The 26582-nt window shown below is 37.1% G+C and overlaps 3 protein-coding genes across 3 annotated transcripts; all 3 read right to left on the bottom strand.

Moving 5' to 3' along the window:
- Positions 1 to 2431: 2431 nt before the first annotated feature.
- Positions 2432 to 8143, bottom strand: LOC311179320 (olfactory receptor 51F2-like; the record flags this gene model as incomplete). The annotated part of the gene is given in 5 exon segments (XM_084246525.1): positions 2432 to 2473; positions 2477 to 2575; positions 2578 to 3302; positions 3305 to 3379; positions 7183 to 8143. Coding segments are annotated over 5 exon segments (1902 nt in total).
- A 10143-nt stretch (positions 8144 to 18286) lies between these two features.
- On the bottom strand, positions 18287 to 19260 carry LOC311182499 (olfactory receptor 52A1; the record flags this gene model as incomplete). Its single annotated transcript, XM_084251326.1, has 1 exon — positions 18287 to 19260. Exon 1 carries the CDS (start codon positions 19223 to 19225, stop codon positions 18287 to 18289), a length of 939 nt encoding a protein of 312 aa, XP_084107452.1. The 5' UTR covers positions 19226 to 19260.
- A 5081-nt stretch (positions 19261 to 24341) lies between these two features.
- On the bottom strand, positions 24342 to 25280 carry LOC311182530 (olfactory receptor 52A1-like; the record flags this gene model as incomplete). Its single annotated transcript, XM_084251379.1, has 1 exon — positions 24342 to 25280. The coding sequence occupies one exon, from the start codon at positions 25278 to 25280 to the stop codon at positions 24342 to 24344; it is 939 nt and encodes a 312-aa protein (XP_084107505.1).
- Between the last annotated feature and the right edge of the window lie 1302 nt (positions 25281 to 26582).

Below are 26582 nucleotides of genomic sequence, written 5' to 3'. Positions count from 1 at the left end.
ACTTTACATGTTATAATTTATCACAAGTTGACTCTGTTGAGGTTATTCATATGTTTTTACCTACAATTGAGTAAAAGTGCCCAAGTCCTTTTCTGTGTCATCTAATAACATACATTGTATTGGTAGATTAGATATATAAAAAATTTGCTGAAACATAACTGAACTGGCTATCACATCTCTCCTATCCTACTCTGCTTTTTGAAATACATACATTTGTATATTGCAGCAGACAAAAAGAGTACAGAATCCTCCTGGACTTGTCAATCTACTTTAACTTTTGGTATAAGCATACATGGAATTTTAATTTAATTTGCCCAGTCCTTTTGCTTTTCAAGAGAGAATTCTTGGGCACAGAGATTTTTTTTTAACTAAAACATCACAAGCTAAAACATAGATAGAATTGTGGTTTTGATAATTTTTAGAACATGTAATCCTTTTCTACATCTCAGTCACAATATATTGTGTATATATAGTAGGGTTTACATTGAACAAAATGTTTTTATGTAATTTGTGAGTCATATTTTGAAGGAGCAATATCTATCAGAGTTAATCAAGGCCAATAGAATTGTTCCCATTTTATACAATGTTAAGCTGGGTTTGGGGAACTTAAAATTTTGTTTAAGTTGAAGTTTCTAATATTTCTAAGAATTTTTTTGGCCAATATTCATTCTTGTATCAAATTTCATACATTTTCCTCTTAGTTTTTTACTCTAAAAATCAACAGAAAACACATTAGATTGATAAGAGCACAGCACAATAGTGAAAAAAAAGAGCTTTGAATAAAATTGATTCATGTATTGTCTACCTCAAAATTCTGTATTTACATGTTTATACTTTATTTTAATTAAGTAAATTGATAACTTAGAATGTAAATTCATTATATGTATATGTATAGGTACATGTATAGAAGTTTATTTGTATTTATATTACAAATGTTTATATAGAGAATCCTCCTTATTTACATATTCTAATTTGTGGATTCACTAACTTGTTAAATTTATTTGAAACCAAAATAATTTATTTGAATCAAAATTTATTTGAATCAATACCTAAAACAATTCTACCATCATTGGTAGATCTGTGCAGGTCACCAAAATTTTTGAATTTCCCAATGCACCTGTTCCTAGTCAAGACTGGACAAGTTTGAAACTCTGACTTCTTGTTCAGCTCTTATACTGTAAATGAGTACTTTTTGTGGTCTATTTAATGTTATTTTTAGTTTTTTGTGATTTTTTTTATTGAGGAATTCCCTTTTATTCAATAGCCCCAAGTATAGTGCTGGAGTTTTCTAATGTTTCTAAATGCAAGACTGTAATTTTCCTTATAGAGAAAATGCATTGTTATATAAACTTCTTTAAGGCTGAGTTGTGATATTGTTTGTGAGTTCTATGTTAATGAATAAAAAATACCATGTATCCAGAAATAGGATCAGAAAGTTTGTCAATCTGTGTAAGAGGTTGCTCTCTAAAGTAATATATGCCATGTGTGATAAAACTTTGGGGAAAATGGAAAAATGGCTGAATCTGTGGACGATTGATTATACTGGACAGCACAGCCATAGGCTGAAATCCAGAAAAACTTACAGACACATTATACATGATCAGGAAAATGTTAAACCCTTCTCAGTTAATGTTTTATTATAATAAAATACTGCATGTAATTCATTATTTGTAATAATTATATATTATCAGCTTTAATACATATTAAAATGTCTTTTAACAGAGAGATGCACATGAAGATTATATATTAATTGGTTGATGAAATGTGACCAAGTCTAAAAGGAACATAATGTATTTTTCCAGAGGACAAAACATGATAATAGACTCCATGTGTATATATAATTTCATTTCTATAAATATACAAATATATAACATATTTGTGCAACTATAAAAGCATCTATACGGGCACACAAAAATGTTTATTTCATCATTGGTATATATATATATATATATATATATATATATATATACACACTCCAATCATAAGCTGAAAACAAACAAGAGTGAAGTTATAAATGATAAGATTGCACATTACCAAAGTTGAATATATACATACATATAAATATATGGATGTTGATACAGATATAAGTAGCACTATACTTAACAAACCGTAGGTCAACAAAAATTATCACAGATTGGATCATGAAAAATGCTTAAGTTTGTATTTTAACTATTTTTATTAATAACTACATGAAAAGAAGTGGAACAATATTTCTACTTAAGCATGAGGAGTAATGAAAATTTTCACAAATGAAAATGAATATGATTATGATGATGGTGATGATGACTGAATTTTTTAGCACACTCATTTGTATATTTATAAATTTATTCATCAAACATGATGAGATTCAAACCATTGACTGCATTTCCAAACCACAGACATCCAATAAATGAATCATTAAATTCATAGGAGGAAATTTTTCCCCCAAATGTCAAGCCTGGTCTTTGAAACAGAACATTTTTACCACTTTATCTCAGATGAGTTTTGTCTTCATGCCATAGACAAAGGGGTTGAGGAATGGTAGAACCAGAAGGTAAAGATTGGACAAAGTAATTTGTGTATATGATGGGATATAAAAGATCCCAATCTGTGAGTAAAGAAGGAAAAAAAAGCAAGGAGACAGACCTGGAAGAAGACACATATGTGGGGAATACATGTATTAAAAGCCTTCAGGCGTGCCTCTTTCTGGGGCAGGTGGAAGACAGTGATGAAGATCTTTGTATAGGAGAGGGCAATCAAAATGAAGTCAAGGCCACCAACAGTAAATGCTCCAAGGAGACCATAGAACTTACTGATGTAAACATCTTCAGTGGCAAGCTTCACAATTGCCATGTGTTCACAGTAAGTGTGGGATATCAGCTTGGTTCGGAAGAGTTTGAGACGACACTTTATGAGCAGCAGGCATGGGATTACCAGAATGGCAGGCCGCAGTGTCACCCCAGTCCCGATATAAGTGACTAGCTGTCGAGTGAATATGGTCGCATGCCTCAGAGGGTAGCAAATTGCTATGTAATGGTCCAGAGTCATGGCCAGTAGGACTCCTGATTCAATACCCTGAAATGTGTGGATGAGCCACATCTGAAAAAGGCAAACATCAAAATAGACCTCTGGCAAGTGGAACCAAAAAACCCCAAGCATCTTGGGGACAATGCTGGTGCTATGGACAATGTCTGTGGTCTCCAACATGGCCAGGAAGATATACATGGGCTCATGGAGGCTAGGTTCAGATTTAATGATAGTCAAAAGTAGAGAATTTCCCAGCAAAGCAATGAGGTACATGACGCAGAATGGAATCCCAATCAGCACTGCACTGACTCCAGGCCAGGGATCCCAATGAAGGTCAGAACAGAGGACAGGTAGATAGAGCCATTTGTGGTAAACAAGGCAGTTCAGAAGCGTCTTAGAAAGAGTGCCAAGCTGCCAAGCTGTGACTGTCTGTACCAAATATAGCTTATTTTTAGTCAGTCACCAATTACTGAATCAGTTTACGGCCATACCACCCTGAACGCGCCCGATCTCGTCTGATCTCGGAAGCTAAGCAGGGTCGGGCCTGGTTAGTACTTGGATGGGAGACCAATTACTGAATCACAGAAACAGGAGAGTAAACTTCATCAGCTTATTCATCACTTTTTGAATGAAGGAGAAAATGCCAATATGAAGACCTGTGGAAAGGTTCCCCAGTAAACACTTTAGCAAAATCACCTCCCCCCACACACTCAGCGACAGCCACAGTACAGAAGCTGAGTGTCTGGATATCACCCCTGTGATGGGGTCACCCTGTGATATGATACTGGGGTTCTCCTTTGCCCTCCCCATCTTCGCTTATTTCTTCTAGACTGTTCATAGAAAACAGAAAAAAAATTGGAAGATCATATATGCAGAGAAACAATAAAACTCGCTAGACTTTTAACCCCTCTTTTCTGTCCCTCTGCACTTTCTCCCTCTTCTTGTCCTCCATTCACTTTAGCCCAACAGGGCTGGGTATGTCTACAGAGCATTCCAATACTCCTTTAACAAAATAGCCATTGGTGGCCTCTTTGTAGGCTTATGACTCTACCAATCAATATCTTTCCTCATCCTGAACTCATCAAGAAATTTTCAGCTAGGATTTTGCTGCAGAACCCAAATGTCATCCAGACAGACAATGACTGCTGCAGAACTTTGCATATTGCTGTGGAAGTATGATGTAGGAAACAAGTCTCATTGCATAAACTTCTCATTGGATAAGCACGGTCAGCACCTCACACAATCACTTTTCTACAATTTGAAACTTTTAGTTAGCACAGTTAAGAGTGTTGAAGTGTGCCTGGTGTGAAAGAGAGACCTTGAGTGTTTTACCAGGAGAGCAGGGAAGGAGAGGCTGAAGTGGTTCAGTGAATGATGACGTTGAAAGCCTAGATTTCCATATGGAAGCACTGTTGTCAGAGATAACTCTTAGATAAAAATTAGGGCTACTTATTGCTGAAGAGATGTAGACAGTTCCAATTTTTTTATCCTCTGTGAAAGCTGAAATCAGATGGATCCCTTTAAAAAAAATCCAAGATATTCCAATGAGAACAACTGCTAAATACATCCGAATATTCAAGGGAAAATGCCTTAGGGGGCAGCAGAAGAGAGAGAAGACCCCAAAACAAATTGCAATAAAATATGTATTTATACATATTTTATTTCAATTTAGAGTAGAAAGGTTGCCTATGGGAAATCTGCCTATGTTTCAATTTAGCTGATATATAAAGTTTTTAAGTGTTATCCTAAGTATTCCAGAACATCTTTCCACAAATCATCACCTCCAAATATTGTCAAATTTTTTACAGACTCCCCAACAATCTGATTTCTATTAGTAAATGCTATATGTGTAATGTTTTAGAGATTATGCCACTAAATTACTTCCCCAAAACATAATTCTTTCTATAGCTTCCTGACAGCTCTCTCTCTATATATATATTGATCCCTTAAGCACTGTAAACTCTGACTTTCAGACAGACCTCTTTATATTTAACTAACACATTCCCTGCAATCACTGCCCCCTTTGAAAACTATGTGTCTTCAGCTATAATAGCACAAAACTTCAAGTTATTCATGATCCTCTTTCCTTCGAAGTAAAACATCTGCACTTTTCAGTAACTAATATCAGTAGCAACTTCTTCAGTAACAAGCTGCTAAGTGTCTTTATCCTCTCAGTCTTCCAAAGCAGATTCTCCAATTTATCATGACAGTTCTTGAATTGTAGCAAGCCTAGAATTACAATTCTATCAAATATATGTTCATACTCTTTAACTTTTATGATTTTGAGTATTTTCTAGAGTCTATATTCACTGACTGTACTTGTGTTTGTACTTTAGGATGTATAATTTGACATCCTCTTGACCTTTAATGCTTTTTTTAATCATTGGTAATAATAACCTGGAAGGAGAAAAAGACAAATTCCCAACAACTGATAAACAGATAAACAAAATGTGGTATGTCTGTACAGTGGACTATAGTCAATTAAGGGAATGCAATACTGATATGTGGTCCATGGATGAAACTTGAAAATATAATAAAGCAGACAGAAAATATCTCATACTGCATATTTTATTTATATAAAACTTCCAGAAGGTAAGTCCATAGAGACAGAAAGTGCATTGGTGATGGCCAAGACTGGAGTAGAGGGATGAAGGTAATGGGGAGTTACTATTCATGGGCATGGGTTTCTATTTAGGATGATGAAAATATTCTGGAATTTGATAGCAGTATTAGTCGCACAACCTTTACAATGTACTATAAAATGGTGACTTGTATACTTTGAAATGACAAATTTTATTGGTATCTGAAATGTGGCCCAGTGAAAACAAATGATTAAATAAATAAAAGGCCATGAGGGTATTCTGTTGTTTCACCCAGCATGCTTTACATAACCCTGTCCAAAGACCTTGACCTGAGTCTCTCGAGATGATCTCCACCTGTGTGATTGAAGAAACTTTAAACCTGATGTTCCTAAACTTGATTCAGCTACCTGGGAAAAGTTGAAGGTCTGTGTGCAGGGAAACAGCAAAGAGTAAAGAGAGATCTGAGGTCCCTGGATTAGGAGTCAGTTTCTCATACTCCAGCCATATGTTTGCACATACTTTATTTCAGTATTACATAATAATTTACTCAAATTGCCATTTTTGTTTGCTTGAATTATACTGGAATAAACTCAAGAGTATGGAGGTTTCACTTGAGATATACATATTACCTAAAAGTCTCCTTGTTACCATTGAATACCATTAACCAATAGGATGAAAATGTTTAAATTGTTCCTATTTCAATGTCATTCAATGTTCTAAAAATTCTCAGACACAGCCCTATATATTGTTGATACAAGTACAAATAAGACACAGTCTGGGTACTCAAGAAAGTTTCAGTAGATAATTTTAAAATGCAATGAAATCTATCTGTATGTCAATCTTAAACATAAATTTCCAAATTTGGGTTAAATTACAAAAATTTGTGACTCTGGGAGGTTGTTGTCTAACTCCAGAACAGTGTGTCAGTTGAAAATAAAAAAGGCGCTTCTGTGAATATACCTAGTTTTTCTACCAATCATTATGTGTTATCTCCTGTGTAAATTCCTCAGGATTTATAGACTCTGGATTGCATTATATACTTTTTCTGGTGCTAATGTTTGTATTACTAAGTTTACATTATTTTTACAGTCTTTAGTATTTCAGAGAAAGTAGATAAAATTAGATAAGTAATTTCAAATTTGTCAGAATACAGACTTATAAGCATTATGAGAAAATCATAGCTAGTCAAAATTATAGACAGTCAAAATTATAGCGATGGTTGAAGTAACAGGTTGAGAATATTGATATGTGACATGCTGTTTGGAAGTTAGCTGGAATCAAGTGTTATTCCTGCAGTTTTGTTTTCTATGTAGACCTAAGTGTAACCAGAGTGGAAACTGTATGTTTGAAAAGACCAAAAAGACCAAACAATTGTATGTTTGAAAAGACCAAACAGATTGTAACTGAAACAATCTGAAGTCTCAGCATTAGAGTTTTGCTCTGATGTGAATAACAAACCAAGATTCTTAAGTGTTTGATAATTTGTTATACATTAAAAATAAACAAGTTTAAATTTTTTCAGATGTAGATATTTGTGGAAAATATAACCTTGACACATTCAGGTTGCTGCTCTAAACCAACCAAATCTATCTGCCTATGATAGTCAAATTTTTTTTTTTGGAGAAAAACATTTTAAGGATATGGTCGCGAATTTGTTTGGTCTTCACGCCATAGACTATAGGATTGAGAAAAGGTGGCACTAACAGGTAAAGGTTTGATAAGAGGATGTGAACATATGGTGGTATGTGAGAACCAAACCTGTGTGTGAAGAAGGAGAAAAAGGCAAGCAGGTAGAACTGCAGGAAGACACAAATGTGGGCAATGCATGTGTTAAAAGCCTTGAATCGTGCCTCCTTCTGGGGCAATCGAAACACGGCGATAAAGATTTGAACATAGGACAAGGTGATAAAGATTATGTCAAACCCCAAGATGGCGAAGGCAACAAATAGACCATATATCTTGTTGATCCGGATATCTTCAATAGATAGCTTCACAATGGCCATATGTTCACAGTAAGAGTGCGAGATGACTGTAGATCGGTAGAGCTTAAGACGACATTTGATAAGCACTAAGCATGGAGCTACAAGAATAGCACCCCTGAGTGTCACCCCAATGCCAATATGAGTCAGGAGTTTTTGGGAGAACACAGTGGCATGTCTCAAGGGGTCACAGATGGCGACGTAACGATCTAAAGCCATTGCCAGTAGGACACCTGATTCAATTGCCTGGAATGAGTGAATAAGCCACGTTTGCAGAAGGCAGCCATCAAAAGAAATTTCTGGCAAATGAAACCAAAAGATACCTAACATTTTGGGAAGAATACAGGTGCTAAGTGCAATGTCAGTCACCCCCAACATGGCTAAAAAGATGTACATGGGTTTATGAAGGCTGTTTTCATATCTGATTATAGCTAAAATTAGGGAATTCCCGAGCACAGCAATGAGGTACATGGCACAGAATGGAATCCCAATCCAGCACTGCACTGACTCCAGGCCAGGAATTCCAATGAGCGTTAGTACAGAAGGCATGAAGATGGAGCCATTCAATATGTGCATGGTGATTCCGTCTGTAGAATCATGAAAAATAAGAAGAAATTTATTTTAGCACAGTAACACCAGTACTCTATTTAGATTAGCAGATTGTATTTTTATCATTCCCAACTTATCTACTCCTCTCTAATTTTATATCCATTTTCCAAAAAATGTTGAAAGGTCAATTTTCAGGTCCTATATTTCTGCTGAAATATGTGTACTACCTTAATCATTAAGTGAGGCTTAATTATTTTTGATAAGTCAAATGAATTAGATGATTATTCCTGGCCCAAGAATGCTAGGACCAATTTGTCTTTGCTAATCATCATCTATCTTTGCCTTTTTTGTAACATGTCTGTTGGAATGGCAGGGAGGGGGTGAGGGAATCATTTGATGCAGAGTTAAAGATATTTCAAACTAGACTTCCACTGTGGTGGCAGATTATTTTACATTATCAATATCATGTCAAGTTTTACTAGAACAATTTTCAGTTTTCAGTTTGTTTTCATAGATTAGTTTCTTCAGAATTTGTTCCCCATTCAGTAGATGATCAGAATTCTTTTATCCATTTTCAAAGCTTACACTGTGCTCCTAAAACCTAACCGTATATCTTGCACCATTTCTTACTTATTCTGTATGAAAATGCATCAATTGCTTTTGAATTCACGGTTGTTTTCCTTAGTAGTACCTTTCAGAGCTTGTTCTCGATATGCCCCACTGTGGGCCATGCCTTGTTTTTAATTTCAAGTGCCAGTCTATGTTTTCTGTGCTTCTCTCTCCCATCAATAATCGTTATTATTCTTCCAAACTTCCCATCAATAATCATTATTATACTTCCAATATATGTTATTAACTATATAAAAGCACTGAAGTCTCTATGAAGGAAATGTTTTCTCTACTCACATCTTATGTATCTCCTATTCACTCAAAATATGATTCTTTTACAAGTGAAATTATTCTTCTACACCTTCATAGGACTTAACATTCTATCCACATCATTGTCTATCACTGGTTATTTCATACTTAAAATGGTATGCTTCCATAACCTTGTATAAGAGGATTTCTTCTCACTTCCTATAACTTTTGGGGCTGGTCTGCTTGCTGCTTCCCTATCATCTGTATTGATCTCTTTTTAAAAAAAAGATTTATTTAGGGCCTCCCCGCTGGTGCAGCGCTTGAGCGCTGGGCTGCGAAGCTGCCCGCAGCCTCTGCAGCGCCGGTTCAAACCCCGGCTGCTCAGACCTCTCCTGGCGCACCCGCTGCTCCCCTCAGCAGTGTATTTTGTCGGTCCCTGCCTGTTCTGTTCCCTGCTCTGACTCTGGTGAATTCTCTCACCCTCTCACGCTTCTGACTGTACCCAGTGCTTGTATAAATAAATAAATAAATCTTTTTTGTACAAGGGCTGGGGTACAGGCCAGAGGTTTTTTTTTTTTTAAGATTTTTTTTTTAAGGATTTATTTATTTATGCATACAAGAGCTGGGGTAAAGGCCAGAGATGGGGGGTGGGGGGGATGGGAGAGAGGATCCATCATAGACAGAGTGGGGAACAGAACAGGCAGATTGACCGAAATACACTGCTGAGGGGAGCAGCGGGCGAGACAGGAGAGGTCTGCCTTGCCATGTGGGTTTCTCCCTGGGCGGCCGGGGATTGAACTTGTGCTGCAGAGGCTTCGCATTGCTTCATAGTGTGGTTCTTAACCCCTTGCGCCACCAGGGAGGCCCTTAAGATTTATTTTATTTTTATACAAGAGCCAGGGTACAGGCCAGATGCACAGGAGGATGAGAGGATTTACCAGAGACAGAGTGGGGAACAGAACAGGCAGACTGATGAAATACACTTCTGAGGGGAGCAGCAGGCAAGACAGGAGAGGTCCGCCCGCCATGTGGGTCGCTCCGAGGCTGGCAGGGATTGAACCAGTGCTGCAGATGCTGTGGACAGTTTCACAGTGCTGAGCTCAACTGCCTGCACTACCAGGGAGGCCAAGGCCAGAGGTTTTTTGAGGGGTGAGAGGAGTCACTAGAGGCAGGGTGGGGAGCAGAACAGGCAGACTGACTGAAATACATTGCTGAGGGGAGCAGCGGGCTAGGCAGGAGAGGTCTGCTGCGCGATGTGGGTAGCACCCTGGCCAGGGATTGAACTCGTACTGCAGAGGCTGCGGACAGCTTCATAGTGCAGTGCTTAACCCCTTGTGCCACCGGGGAGGCCCTGTATTGATCTCTTTTTACAGAAAATACTTCCACTTCAGTATATGTAAAATATTAATGTACAAATCATAGCTATTTTCTTTCATTAGTTGTACAACTCATTTTCTAGAAATAATTAGTATAAAATTTATAAAGACAGTGAGGATGGCCTAAAACAACAGATTAGGGGCAAAAAAATCATCACATTTGCTCCATCATGCTTCACTTTTTTCCGCTGAGAAACTTGATTTTTTGTATATAGGCTTGCATACATTTAGAAGAGGAAGGAAAGATATCTTTAACCTTCAAAATTCATAAGCCAAGATAAATATATTTGTATCCTTTTGTGCTTCTATGAAAGGGTAGATACAATGCATCTAGGTCAAAAAGCAATAGCATTTATATATATTTCTTAAAACATTTTACTCAAGCAAGGCTTTCCCTTCTGAGATCCTGTAATGAGGAGTCAAAGTCTCATCCCTTAATGAGGATCTTCAAATCTGAAGGTTACATTAATATACACAAATTCGATGTTTATTTCCTAATGATTTTATTTAAAAGCACTAAGTTTCAAAGGCTGTTTGAAATAATGTTAGAATGAAGATATAATTATTTATCCTATAATAGTGAATATCAACATTGTGTTAAGTGCTTGGACTTTATAAAGCAGCATACACCATTGATTAAATAGGTGTTGTAGCATTTAACATTTTAAGATTTTTAAACATTTAGATTATTTTTCTTTCCTTATTAATGATATTGGCATGTTACTCTATTATATTAATGAAAAGCTAAGATATTATCTTTACAATTAAATCTACTTGGATCTAAATTTAATATTGATCCAAAAGAAAAGGTAATTGTGTTCTCTGAGATTTTATAATTCCGTTGAAAGTATGAGACATATGTCAATGTAAAAGTAAATGAGACTGGGTTTAATATAACATCTAATAGAGATTTCAGTCAGTGTGCTTTTTCAGATTCTGATAGAAACAACTGCTCTGTTAACTTCTTACTTCACCAAATAGGTATAATACATAAATTATAAATTACAGCACATGTTTATTAGGTGCTATGAATCTAAAAGACTGTTGCAACTTCATATCATGTTTAACTTGCCTATTCTTTTGATTTGGCTCAAGCATATATGCTACTGCTTTTACCAGAAATATTAATATGGGACATTTTAAGTGGGAAATGTATTTCCTTTTTAAAATACAATCTATTAGCAGCTTGATGTAGGGCCTGAAGTGATAAAATGTACATGAAAGAATTCATGTTGGAGGGATATGTGATAACCCACATGGGATAGTAAAGATGTGACATATGAGAATAATAAAAAAGCAGCAAAATCTGTGAGACTCACTGACTTTGCTGTAGGGAAAAGTGAAAAAAAAATGAAGGCAAACATGTTTGAGGATAGGAGTTACAGAAACTTAACAGATGAGAGTCCCTGAAAGCTGGAACTAGGAGACAAGATCAGAGGCTGTTTTGTATATATAGATATGCATACATTTAGAAGGGAGAGGAAAAACATCTTTAACCTTTGACATTCATACGCCAAGATAAACTTGCATATTCTGCATAGCCTAAGCCCTGCACCATTATTGTCACTTAGAGCTCCAATTCTGACTCAAGCTGATTCTCATAATCTTATAATGGATTAAAGGGATTTAAGAGTGCAAATCCAATGCTCTACTGTATCAGGAATCTTTTACCTCCTTGGAGTCTGTGACGTTTGCCCACTGATTTCTGTCTTATGTTCTCCTTTGTCGGGGAGCTTTGTGTTTTCTGAGAATGTTTACCACATTTCAGAACAGCGCCAAACGTCAGTTAAGTCTTTATAGAGAGCTTCCAAGTGCCTGCTTCTAAATTTTTCATGAAATTCCAACTACCTTCCAAAGATACACATCAGTCATAAATCATGGCAATTAATGCATAGAATCTGAAGTTATCGAGAGAGTTTAAATCCTGGATGCCACTAACAGCTTTGTTTGCCAGGTATAAAACGTCAATTGTTTTCATTTCTTTATTGCTAAAATAATGTTAATGGATAGAAACACATTACAGTAATAATCGACACAGTGAGAATAAACAACGTAATCCATTTACAATACTTAGAAACATAAAGCCTATTTTTCTGTCAGTAAATACCAACTATTAATCCATGGAAGTGTATCCTTTCCTGCCCATGAGTAAGTTTAGTTATTTGATGAACATTTCCACCGAATAGAGCATTTCCCCAGAGTGATTTATAGGGCATCATTTTCCCTGCATCTTTCTATCTAAATATGTGAAATTTCCTGACCTTTTAAGAAATAAGTTTTCTACTCACTATCTATAAGAAGACCTAATATGTACCAACCTCACTTTAAAATTTGTCACCCAGTTTGCCATTAACTAATTTAGAACTATTCTGAAAAGCATAAGAGAAAAGCTTCCTAGTGTCTGATGATTCACCTACTGTGAATTTCTATTGTACCTTTTCACAACCATCCTTGCATCTTATCCCATTACATGGGATTGTGTTCTCTTTGAAACCAGTCCTCCATTTCCTCCCATTCAGTGCAGAATCTCAAGCCCAGGGACTTACCAGGGATAATCCATGGTGATATACATGAAAGCCATAGAGTTGAAAATATCTGGATGCCTCAGATAGTGACAGATGAGTGTTTTGTACTATAAGTAACACCTGGGGGGATTGGTTTCCATCAGTCCCTCATCAGCTCTTATGTCCACCTGGGACAAAGATGAACAAGGAAGTACAATATGGTTTTGAATTTAGAAGACTGATTGTCTAATAGATGTCCTACAGCTAAAAAATTGTCTTTAACTCTACTTCCTCTTTGGAACTTATTACCACAGCAGATCTCCTTTTAATAATTTTTTTAAAGATTTATTTATTTATTTATACAAGCACTGAGTACAGTCAGAAGCGCGGGAGGGTGAGAGAATTCACCAGAGCCAGAGCAGGGAACAGAACAGGCAGAGTGACGAAATACACTGCTGTGGGGAGAAGCAAATACGGCAGGAGAGGTCTGCGAGCCATGTGGGACCCTCGCCCGGTGGCCGGGGATTGAACCGGCGCTGCAGAGACTGCAGACATCTTCGCAGCCCAGCGCTCAACCGCTGCACCAGCGGGGAGGCCCACCTTTTAATAATTCTTAAGAGAAGACAGTGCCCCAAGACAACACAAAACACGTCTGTGATACCTATTTGCAAAAATGAGCAAATGTTAAGAAATAGAAGCATCTTAAGGTATTCAGACTAATTCAGTGTAGACATATTGTAAGAGAAATAAAGGAAATCATTCTGCAACATAAATTCAGTTGTTGAAGCAGTGATTTCATATTTAAACCAGGGTTATGGACAACCACAAACTGAGAGTGAATGGGAAAATATTCCATGCAAATGGAGATGAAAATAAGTCTATGTTGCTATACCCATATCAGATAAAAGAGACTTTAAAAAAAGACTGTAATAAAAACAAAGACTTTATATACTTATAAAAGGGAAAATCCCTCAAGAAGATATAAATAAATACATATATTTGAAAAAGACTTCAATAGACAAAATTGGAAATGAAAGAACATACATTCAACTGGAGACCAGTGAAATACAAAGGATTATAAGAGACTAATATGAATACTTGCAAACAAATGAGACAATCTAGAGGAAATGGACACATTCATTCACTGATACAAACTCCCAGGACAAAATCATCAAGATAGAGAAATAAAAATATTCCTCTCACAAATAAAAAAAATTGAAACCATCAAACAGTATGTGGTGCATTTAAAAAACACATAAAATGACCAACTGGGATTTATTCCAGAGATGCAAGAGTGACTCAACACATCACAAGCAACAATGTGATTCATCAAATCAACAAATAAAAGATAAAAATGATACAATCATCTCAATAGGTGCAGAAAAAAATCATGAAACTCAGCACCCAATTGTATGTATTTTATAATTCTATATAATATGTGTAGCTTATTAATTTTTTTCAATATTATGCTTTGTTGAATTACAAATTGTTAAAAAGATGATGTCTTTTAGCTTTCTATATCCTCTGAAGAAAATATTTGTCTCTTTTCATGTCATGTGGATAGATGGTCTATATTTTTCTTTGTGGACACTACTTTTACTTTCTACATTTAGATTTATTATTATTTTGTATGGTATATGTATTTTATATTTTGTGTTTATGTATAACAATTGTTGCCAGTTGTGATGCAATTTAGTGAATTACTTCCTATTTTCCACTTAATTGCTTCAGCTCTATTGCATAAAAATCAATTGACTGTAATATTTTGGTTCACTTGTAAGTTCGCTATTCTGTTTCACAAAAATTTTTTATTGAAAATTGCTCCTGCTAGGAAATATTTGTGACCAAGCAAAAGGTTACTTGTGAAGTCCTGGTTAAAAAAACAAACAAACAAACAAACAAACAAACAAAACACTTGAACAATAATTAATTCAATTATAGTTATTTCTTTATAAATTACTTATTTTTTATTGAGGTAATGTTTTACATTGCTGTTTGTATTTTGGAAGTAGCAGATTGCCACCCCCCCATTCTGTTGATGTTATCATAGCACCCATAGCACCCCCAAAGCACTCATAGTCCACCACCCTGGTCTATGGTGCTCCCTGCCCTCTTTGTGCTCATCCCTCCCCGCCTCTCCTCATGAATCTCTCAGTTCTATAGTCTGCTTTCGAGGGCTTGCTTTTGAGTTTGGCATTATCTGACCCTTTTTCTGGTTTCTTTATATTTCCACTTCTAAGTAACACTATCCAGTATCTGTGTTTCTCCTTCTGACATATTTTGCTTAGCAAATCCCTTCTAGCTCCATCCATGTTTATCTTTCTATTCCATTTCTGCTGCACCTCCCCCTGCAGTGACCTTTAGGGCTAACCGTCCCTAGGTCCGGCTGGGCAACCAGCGCGCAGGGGGAGAACAGCAAAACCCTACCTGCTGCACCTCCCACCGCAGTGATCTTTAGGAATGGCTTTCGCCACGGTCCCTAGATCGAATGGCTTTCGCCACGGTCCCTAGATCCGGCTGGGCAACCAGCGCGTGGTGGGAGAACAGCCTGAAGCAGAGAAAGTGCAGCAGAAGTTCCCTGAAAAGGCAGAAGCTTATCAAAAGATAACGACCACCAAGAACCACTACAAGAATGCTAAAAATCTTATCCCGTCTTCCTAGAACTACAAACTTTAATCCCTTATCTGTCTTTCTAAACTTCCTCCTTTCTTCTATAATGGTCATTGCTTGTTATGTAGATCACCTCCCTGATAGTGATAGACTGAGCCAGTGAGCAAGCTAATTTCTTTGATATTCATTCCTGTGCTTTTAGAAAACATATATATACTAGTCACAAACTTAAAGAAAATTACACTCAGATTTTCACTCTTGAAGTGTGTCTGTTTGTCATTTCTTTTGCCGACTCCCTGACCACCCTGCACTCTTCTCTCAACCCTGAGGTGGCCTCATCGTCTACTGTTGTGCTGGTCTGCGGCACATTTCTACACATACCACTTCTTAATCCACCTGTTCATTTTTATGGGCACTTAGGTTATTTCAATAGTTTTGCTATTGTAAACAATACAGCAATGAATATGGACATACATATTTCCCTTGAATAAATTCAGTATTTATTCACCCTATTTTAATCTTAAGAAAATGAATAGACAGAAACTTTGAAATATCTAGAAGGCATTCAAACTACCCATTATAAAAAGTCTTTTTCCAAGCAATTTTATTTTCAACAATCATGTAACCATTTCAAGTGCATAGGGGATAGACTAATGGGTATACTTTTGTCCTTGCAATAAGCCAATATTTTCTCTTTTGCCTTTGTAGGTCTCAGTGTGAATTTGGTTCTGATACTTTGAATACCACAGCAGCTGAAGTCTGGACTCGAGATATTTTACAGATACAATCAAATATGATGCAAACATTTTCTAGTTTCATGTTCTGTCTCTATGTCAACCCTATATGTTTACATGCTTCCATGGTGACTTACAGAACTAGGAATTGTAAGGCAGTATTTCAAATGATTCCAAATAATCTTAGGATTATAATGAATCACCCAATTTGATCTGCTGCCTGGTTTAGTATAGTCCACAAGCTAACAATGGCTTTTATGCATTAACTTTTGCTATCAATTTGATGATAAGGAAAATATACTTTTCATCCCTGCTTTAAGCAAATGTTATCCCTTAGGGGAAAAGAGAGTTCTATTCTTCCAATCAATATACCTGTATTACAGAAAACTTAACAATTGTAATTACTATCAATATTATCTTATATTTAATTTCATTAAATTTTTTGGAAATATGCTTTGACTTTTGTTACATGAATACCTGCATAATAGTTTTGAATTGCCTTCTTGCCTATATAAGCTATTTATTTGACTTTTCACATGAAAGTTTGCTGAACCCTTGCTAGAACATTAAGAAATTACTTTGATTCTCTTTCAGTTTATTCCTAAACCAATTCCTAATGAAATTATTGGTAATACCATCAAATCACATCTAATAAAAAAATGGATATTTAAAATGGTTTCAAGGTTCTCCAAGATAGCTTTAATTTACAAATAATTTTATAAAATATCCTCAGCACTCATTTGACAACTCATATTCCATAAAACAATGAGATTATCCACCTTCTCTGAGATATGCAGTCCAATATTTCATGCATATGTAGTGGCTTAATATTATAACCGAAAATATGGACATCTGCACATGTGAATATTTTCCATAATTTTTGAAAAAACATTGATGAGCTGAGGAACATTCCAAAAACCTTAGTTTCTTGGATTATGAATCTTAGATAAAACAATTATCTTTTCATTAATACAATAACTTTGAGATTAAAAAGCATATTTCATATTCATTGAGAAGATATTCTCCCACATGCACAGGTAGACACACACACCCACGCAGATATACACACACCCTTCCTAGAGAAAATAATCTTCCAGTGATACATTCTAAGTTTCACAACAAAGTTCAACTGTTTTACACACAGTCCATGGCTATTCCTGACATTCCTATTTCCTTCATTTTTCCAAATCCAAACTTTTCAGTTTCTCTAACCACATTCTCTAATTTAAATCTCCTCTGTCATCTGTTTGTCACGATACGTCCGTAATTGCTTAACTACTGATTCATCTTTCTTTCCTCATCAGACAGCCTGATTAAAAAACAAAACAAATATGTCTTCTGACTGCTCCATTCAGTTATATTTCAAAGCTTGATTCTCTGTAAACCTCACGACCCAAGCATAGCATGACCGTTATCTGTGTAATTTACCATCAAGACACAATTCTGTAGCATAATATATAAGCAGTGTACATTTTTAAAACAATTAATGATCGATAAATGAGTAAATGATGAAGATAGCCCCCCAAAAAACCATTGCTATATACAAAGCAATACTTGAATTCTCATGACATTTGTGTCTGTAATCCCCTTTATGAGCCTATAAATGTACAGAAATATTTACTTTATTGTCTCATTAGATACACATAGATTTTATTGTCTTTATTTTTGTGAGTTTTTTTGGATAAAACATGGTGAAGATACACTTCTTCTGACTTATTTTGTGTGATTGTAATGATTAAGGAAATCAAAAACTTATATTCATTGAGAACATGATTAGTCCAGAATAATGAGTCTGCATTCATTTAAATCAATGAGAAGGTAAAATTTGTGAAAGCTCCTGGATAAGGATTCTAATAGGAGGAAGCTCAAGCAGGGTCTAAAAAACAGGGGGAAAAGAAACTATTGATATTTTTATGGGTTATGATGATCTAGAAGCCAGCAAGCATGCTTTCAGATATCACAAAACAGTAAGGTGAAAAAAATTCAAGCATCTCATATAACACACATTTTGGTTTTGTTTTCTTTGACTTTGAGAGATAGTTACAATTGTAAAAAAAGAAAAGCATGAGGGTATTAATCAGGTAGATTTTATGAGCATAACATTTTTACCAAGTGAATGCGGATCTGCTTGGTCTTTGCACCATAGACAAGTGGATTGAGAAATGGAGGCACCAACAAGTAGATGCTAGAAAAGAGGATGTGGATGTAAGGAGGGATGTGAGAGCCAAACCGATGTGTGAGGAAAGAAAAGAAGGCAAGAATGTAGAACTGGAGGAAGACACAGATGTGGGCAATGCAAGTGTTGAATGCTTTCAACCGAGCCTCCTTCTGGGGCAAACGAAAAACTGTGATGAATATCAGGAGATAAGACAATGTAACGAACATGAAGTCAAACCCTGCAACAGTGAAGGCCACAAACAAACCAAAGATTTTGTTGACTTGGACATTTCCTGCAGCCACTTTCACAAGGGCCATGTGCTCACAGTAGGTGTGGGAGATGACTGTCGTATAATAAAACCTTAATCGGCACTTAATCATTACCATCCCTGGGGCTATTAGAACAGCAGACCTGAGGACTACCACAACCCCAATTTGGGTGACTAGTTGGTGGGTGAAGATAGCAGAATGCCTCAGTGGATAACAAATGGCCACGTAACGGTCCAGGGCCATGGCCATCAAGATTCCTGACTCTATGCCCTGAAGTGTGTGGATGAGCCACATCTGAAGCAAGCAAGAGTCAAAATAAATCTCAAGCTCATGAAACCAGAAGATCCCAAGCATCTTGGGCACAATGCAGGTAGCAAGTGCAATGTCCGTGACCCCTAACATGCCTAAGAAAATGTACATGGGCTCGTGGAGGCTGCGCTCTGATTTGATGACCAGCAGAAGTAAGGAATTTCCGACCAGAGCAATGAGGTACATGGCACAGAATGGAATCCCAATCCAGCACTGCACTGACTCGAGGCCCGGGATCCCTAGCAGGGTCAACACAGAGGGCATGAAGATGGTGTTGTTGGAAAGGGACATGGTGCTGTTGAGCCTCCTGGTGTCCACTACAGTAACTTCTCAGTTTTTGCTCTTGCTCCTCTTCTACTTCCTAGTTTTGTTCAAATTCATGATATTGAATCTTTCTGATTTTGAGAGAATGTCCAGATCATATGAATGACCCTTCTCACATTTATTGCTAAAGGGAAAAGGTAGACTCAAAGGAAACATTATTGGTTCAAGAATTTCACCAGAAGCACCATAACGTGGCCTGGTGTTCTGGGCACCATAGGACATGTGGATAGAACCAGCAAATAAGAAATAGCTGCTCACCAGTTCAGCATTTCCTTTGTATACCTGTGGACAAAAGAATTAGACTTTTTTAATTCTGTGTGGAAATAATTGCTTTTAAATTAGAGTTTGGTGAATCTTTCCATACCACACACTCTAGCTCTTCCTCTAGGTTTCTATTAATCCAAATAGTCTCTAAATTAGTAACTGGGAAACTCTCAGATTCTGACCTGTGCACTGTTATAAAATCTTGCTATGAAAGAGAATAGAAACTGTTGTCACTGGAGTACATAATATATTGATATATCTATTTCTTTTTTTTAAGATTTATTTATTTATGCATGCAAGAACTGGGATGTGGCCAGAAGTGTGGGGGGTGAGAGGATTCACCAGAGAGAGTTGTGAGCAGAACAGGTAGATCTACTGAAACACACTGCTGAGGAGAGCAGCGGGTGAGGCAGAAGAGGTCTGCTGCACCAAGTGGGTTGCTCCCTGGCAGGCCAGGCATTGAACATGTGCTGGAGTGGCTGGAAATAGCTGGATAGTGCTGTCTTTAACCCCTGTGACCCCAGGGAGGCCCCAACATGTCTATTTCTACCTATATGACCAAGATCTCTGTAAGACAGGATGTCTTTGCAGAAGAAATTAAAGGTAGAGGCTTAGTATATCTTTAAAATTTATGTACTTTTGGAAAGTCTGGCTAAAAAATTTGTGTTTCTTTTCACGTTTCCAGTAAGACTGGCTTTTATTTTGCCTATGTTTATAATAGCTGAAAAATTTTTAAATTGTTGTATTCTTGAAATAACAATAAAAAAGACCGAGAGAGAAGAAATGTCTAAAAGGCAAGAGATTTAGTAGCAACAGCAAGATACAGGAGCAAGAAAACCCATTCTTGAACACTAATGGATATATCAACATAGATGACTTAGTAGTACAAGATTAGTTTCTCATTTTTTTAAGATTTACTTTTATTCGTGTATACAAGAACAGGGGTGTAGGCCAGAGGTGAGCAGATTCACCGGAGACATAATGGGGAGTAGAACAGGCAGATCTACTGAAATCCACTGCAGAGAGGAGCAGCAGGTGAGACAGGAGAGGTCTCCTGCAACCTGTAGGTAACTCCCTGCCCTGGGATCAAACTCCTGCTGCAGTAGTTGCCGATAGCTTCTTAGTGCTGTGACTTAATCCTCTGCACCACTAGACAGACCCCCTAGTTTCTGATTTTAAACTATCAAAGCTACCATTATCATGAAACTTAGTCGTTAATTGTCAATGAAAAGTAGACAATCTGGAAAATACATATCATATTCTAGGTCCAGGCATAAGAAACTAAGAGAAAAAAAAATTAGTTCTGTAAAATGAGTCAATTATAAAACAGAAACAGGAATAGGAAAGATCTTGGGATATCAAAGTGATTTAATAAAGAGCAATGAGGAAAACTTAATCAGTTCTCAATTCACTGAAGATGAATTTTCACAAAACTTCAGTCTTTATGCCTCACATGAAATTTCTGTGATCAAAATCATTACTTTTTAAATATTACATATTTTGAAGCAATCATTCCCAAGTCATACTCTAAAAAAAGCTTGTGATTATTGAAATGCAGGGTTAATTTATTCATTATCTCATAGCCATTCCTAGAAAGTGCTTTTTGTGACCAAACTCATGATCCAAGCTCAAGCTACCAACTATGCCTGCTAATCTCCAGGCGAAAAGACCAAGTTGGCAGGGATCATTCATAACAGGAAGGACACATCAAATCAGCCAATATTTATCTCAGGTAGACTAGTCAATATAGATTTGATATCCATAGTGTGTCTCTAAATGCTTGCTTTTTGCCTTCAAATCCACATATCATTTACAGATTCCAAAAGGGTGGAATGTTGCTTCTTGAAGGATAAAAAATTAGAATAGGAACCTTTTCAAAATAATCACAATGTCTGAATTAATGAAGCATAGGGAGTGACAAGTGAGCATTACCACAAAGGTATAGGTAGGGCATTGCAAGGGAAGTGCAGACATGAGTACAGGGCTGATGGGACAGCTTGATCATTATTGGATAAGCTGGTGGTGTAAGATGATGGGGGGTGAAATTGATAATAGTGATAGTTACTCACCAGTTGTTGCAGAGAGCCTCTTGTGCTGAAGAGTACACAGGAAGAGCATTGTCAATTCTATATACCACTGTCCCTCCTAGCTTATCACTCCTCAACTGCCTTCTTGCCCTGAGATTCAGGTCACACTCCTTTGGGTTTTGTGTTCTGTGACAGGACCCAGTCAATGTCATGAATCAGAGCCATCCAGGGTTATGGCCGTTAGCCTATATGTGGACAGGTCCGGGATGGACTTCCATGCCTTTCTCTTGTCTCTGCAATGCAGACACTCCCCTCTTCTTTAAGTCTGAAGTCATGTGTGTGATCATTCTCCAATGAAACTAGCAGCAATGTCTGTGCTATTCTTGGGCACAGCATATGTTTAAGTAGCTCAAAGAGAAGCACAAAGGTGCTGGTCACCAATTTTAATGTTCTCTAATGAACGTGTAGAACACGGCTATGAAGATGGCATGAGGGATTTTCTACACCTAGACACAACCATGAGGGACCCAGCAGAGATTAACTCAACCCCCTTGGCTCCATCTACACCTCATGTCCCCGAAATAATTTCTAATTGCAATAATTGCAATAAAATGACTGCAGAAATCTCCTTGCTCATCTCTTTTGTCTTTCACCACAGGAAAAATCCAGAGAAATTAATATACACAAATTTTTCATTTACAAAACCGCGTTCCTTCTCTGATGTTCTTGTTTGCAAACAAACAAAAAAATCTAAAGACCACTTAAATATAGATATGCTCTTATACCTGTAATTTCCATTTCAGTAAATGTCCTTGTCACCCTTCTTTTTCTCCTAGGCTCTCTGGAAAGAAAGTCTACATCTATAATTTTTCTTTATTCATACAGCTGCCTCTCATTCTCCTGCAGTCTCAAGTCTCAAAATTTTTACCATATGGAAGCAATTTCTGAAAGTCAACAATAAAAACAGTATTTCCAGATATAAATGAAATTTTTGAATTCTACCATATTTAGCTCTGAGTGAGATGTTCATTCCACTATTTTTTCTCCATCCTCCCTTTATAACTTTCTTCCCTTGGAACTAGAAGGAATTATGCACAGTGAAATAAATCAGAAGGAAAAAGAAAAATATAGGATGGTTTCACTTGTAGGAGGAATATAGGAAGAAGATTCAGGTTATAAAGATGTGCCAGAAATTCCATAATCCACATGACATAAACTTCAATTTTTAAAAAAAAATTTGTTATCTACATATCTGTTTTAATATTATAGAGTATGTGCATCTTCACTCATGTGAATGTTTTCTTTTTTTTTCTTCTTTTAAAGATTTATTTATTTATTTATACAGGCCAGATGTGCGGGAGGGCAAGAGGAGCCACCAGAGACAGAACGGAGAACAGAACAGGCAGACTGACGAAATACACTGCTGAGGGGATTAGCATGCAGGACAGGAGAGGTCTGCTTCGCCGTGTGGGACCCTAGCCTGCTGGCCAGCGGTGATCAAACCAGCACTGCAGAGGCTGCAGACAGCTTCACAGCGCTGTGCTAAACCGCCTGCACCACCAGGGGAGGCCCTCATGTGAATATTTTTCATAAAATACACAAAATTCCTCAACAAATGGTCAGTGAGTGAAGGTTTTCATGAAGAGTCAACTAGTCTAAAGACCGTAGATAGACATAGCACTTCATGTCTTCATTGATAAACTAGCCTTGAGATTAAATGCATTCAGTTTTATATCCAGTGAGAATATATGCTGCCACATGGCCACATAGACACACACACACACACACACACACACACATTTCTCTTGTAGAGAAGAACCACCAACTACACATTATAACTTGCATAAAATGCTCATTTGTCCAAGGTCATTCATTGTTAAAATTCTTATATCCTTGTATCCTCAAATTTACCTTACAATGAAAATAAATTGTGCAGTTTCTAAACAAAATTCTCTAGTTTAAATCGCCTCCAAAATCTACATATGTGGTATCCTTACTTGTGTGGCCACTCATCCATCATTACTCAAGAAGCAGACTGCCTAGTTAAAAATAAATAAATAAACAAATAAATAGATAAATAAAGCATATTAAGTCTCCTAAAAGCTGCTTCTTCTAAATTTCCACACTACACTCCACCTGCCAGTCTCACACTCCATGTTAATACTATTTTACCAGTAATGTGTGACCATCCCCATTCTCTCTGTCCGCTTCAACAAAGAAATATGTCAAATTGACTATTTTAAAACATATATTTAGGATATTGAATATTGTAACATTTGGTAACATTCGATGATTTAATGCAAAAGCAAATTATGCAAATTTCAGAAAATTTATAAGAAAAATGAAACACATGAATTTTGTGATTTGTGTGCCTGTAACTCGAATGACACAGAAAACATAATGGAATTACTAGACATTATTTTTTTACTTGATCCATAGTTTTTTCACCTATTCATCTGAATAGACATGATTAAATTAAGAATGCTTTCTCAGTTTTTTTCTTAGACTTTAATTTTTTTAAGATTTATTTATTTATACAAGAACCGGGGTACAGGCCAGATGTGCAGGAGGGTGAGAGAATTCACCAGAGACAGAGCAGGAAATAGAAAAGGCAGACTGACTGAGATACACTGCTGAGGGGAGCAGTGGGCGAGACAGGCGAGGTCTGCCCCGCCATGTGGATATCTCCCTGGACAGCCAGGGATCAAACCCATGGTGCAGAGGCTGCGGGCAACTTCACAGCTCTGCACTCAACCTGCCGCGCCACCAGAGAGGCCCTAATCAGATAGATTTTATGAGCATAACATTTTTACCAAGTGAATGCGGATCTGCTTGGTCTTTGCACCATAGACAAGTGGATTGAGAAATGGAGGCACCAACAAGTAGATGCTAGAAAAGAGGATGTGGATGTAAGGAGGGGTGTGAGAGCCAAACCGATGTGTGAGGAAAGAAAAGAAGGCAAGAATGTAGAACTGGAGGAAGACACAGATGTGGGCAATGCAAGTGTTGAATGCTTTCAACCGAGCCTCCTTCTGGGGCAAACGAAAAACTGTGATGAATATCTGTAAATAAGACAATATGATTAATATGAGGTCAACCCCTGCAATAGAGAAGGCCACAAACAACCCAAAGATTTTGTTGAATTGGACATTTCCTGCAGCCACTTTCACAAGAGCCATGTGCTCACAATAGGTGTGGGAGATGACTGTTGTATAATAAAACCTTAATCGCCACTTAATCATCACCAATGTTGGGGCTACTAGAACGGCAGGCCTAAGGACTACCACAACCCCAATTTTGATAACTAGCTGGTGGGTGAAGATAGCAGAATGCCTCAGTGGATAACAAATGGCCACGTAACGGTCCAGGGCCATGGCCATCAAAATTCCTGACTCTATGCCCTGAAATGTGTGGATGAGCCACATCTGAAGCAAGCAAGAGTCAAAATAAATCTCGGGCACACGAAACCAGAAGACCCCAAGCATCTTGGGCACAATGCAGGTAGCAAGTGCAATGTCCGTGACTCCTAACATGCCTAAGAAAATGTACATGGGCTCGTGGAGGCTGCGCTCTGATTTGATGACCAGCAGAAGTAAGGAATTTCCGACCAGAGCAATGAGGTACATGGCACAGAATGGAATCCCAATCCAGCACTGCACTGACTCGAGGCCCGGGATCCCTAGCAGGGTCAACACAGAGGGCATGAAGATGGTGCTGTTGGAAAGGGACATGGTGCTGTTGAGCCTCCTGGTGTCCACCACAGTAACTTCTCACTTTGTGCTGTTGTTTCTCTTCTAATTCCTATTTTCATCCAAATTCATGATACTGAATCTTTCTGATATTAGCAGAATGTCCAGATCATATGAATGAGCCTTCTCATGTATATTGCTGAAGGGAAAAAACAGGTGCAAAGGACACATCATTGTTTCAGGAAGTTCATCCAGAAGCACCTTCTCATGGTCTGATGTCCTGCGCACCACAGGACATGTGGATAGAACCAGAAAATAAGAAATAAGCTGCTCACTTGTTTATCATTTCCTTTGTAGACCTGTGGACAAAAGAATTAGACTTTTTTATTTTGTTTGGAAATAATTGCTTTTCAATCAGAGTTTGATGAGTCGTTCCACACCAAACACTCTAGCTGTTCTGCTAGGATTCTATTAATCCAAAAAACCTCTAAATTAGTAACTGGGAAACTCTCAGATTCTTACCAATGCCTAAATATAAAAAGCTTCCTCTGGAAGAGAGTAGAAACAGTTGTCACTGGAGTCTATACTATATTGATGTATCTTTTTTTTATTTAAATTTTATTTTTATATTCCCCATACAATTGCAGCCCCCTGATTTTGACCCCAAGCCCTCATTTCCCTGCCTCCCACCCCCATAGAGTGTCTCTGGTTCATAGTTGTTTGTTGATTTTGATATTTTCTTATAGTTATTCTTTTTCCTGGTCCCTGATTTAAGTTTTCTAGATTCCTGCTATCAGTGAGACCATCCGGTATTTTTCTTTTTCTTTCTGGCTTATTTCGCTGAGCAGGATCCCTTCCAGCTCCATCCATGTTGCTGCAAATTGCATGTGCTTATCTTTTTTGAATTCTGAATCTATTTCTACCTATATGACCAGTACCTCTGTAAGACAATACGTCTACAGAATTTAAAGGAAGAGTTTTAGAAGATCTTTCAAATTTGTATATTTTTGGCAAGTTTAGCTAAAAATTTTTGTTTCTTTTTACATTTCCAGTAAGACTGGCTTTTATATATAGCAATAGAAGCTCACATCAAGAAACAAGAAAGAACGCAAAGAAACAACCTAATCTCGAAGCTCAAAGATCTAGAAAAAGAACAACAAAAAAACCCCAAAACCAGTAGAAGAAAAGAAATAATAAAAACCAAAGCAGAAATAAATGAAATTGAAACTAAAAAAAAATCCAAAAGATCAATGAAACCAAGAGCTGGTTCTTTGAAAAAATCAATAAAATAGACAAACCCCTAGCCAGGCTCACAAAGGAAAAAAGGGAGAAAGCACAAATAAA

The sequence above is a fragment of the Talpa europaea genome, assembly GCF_964194135.1.
Source record: "Talpa europaea genome assembly, chromosome: 1".
Taxonomy (NCBI): Eukaryota; Metazoa; Chordata; class Mammalia; order Eulipotyphla; family Talpidae; genus Talpa; species Talpa europaea.
This window is presented reverse-complemented; position numbering and strand designations above follow the sequence as displayed.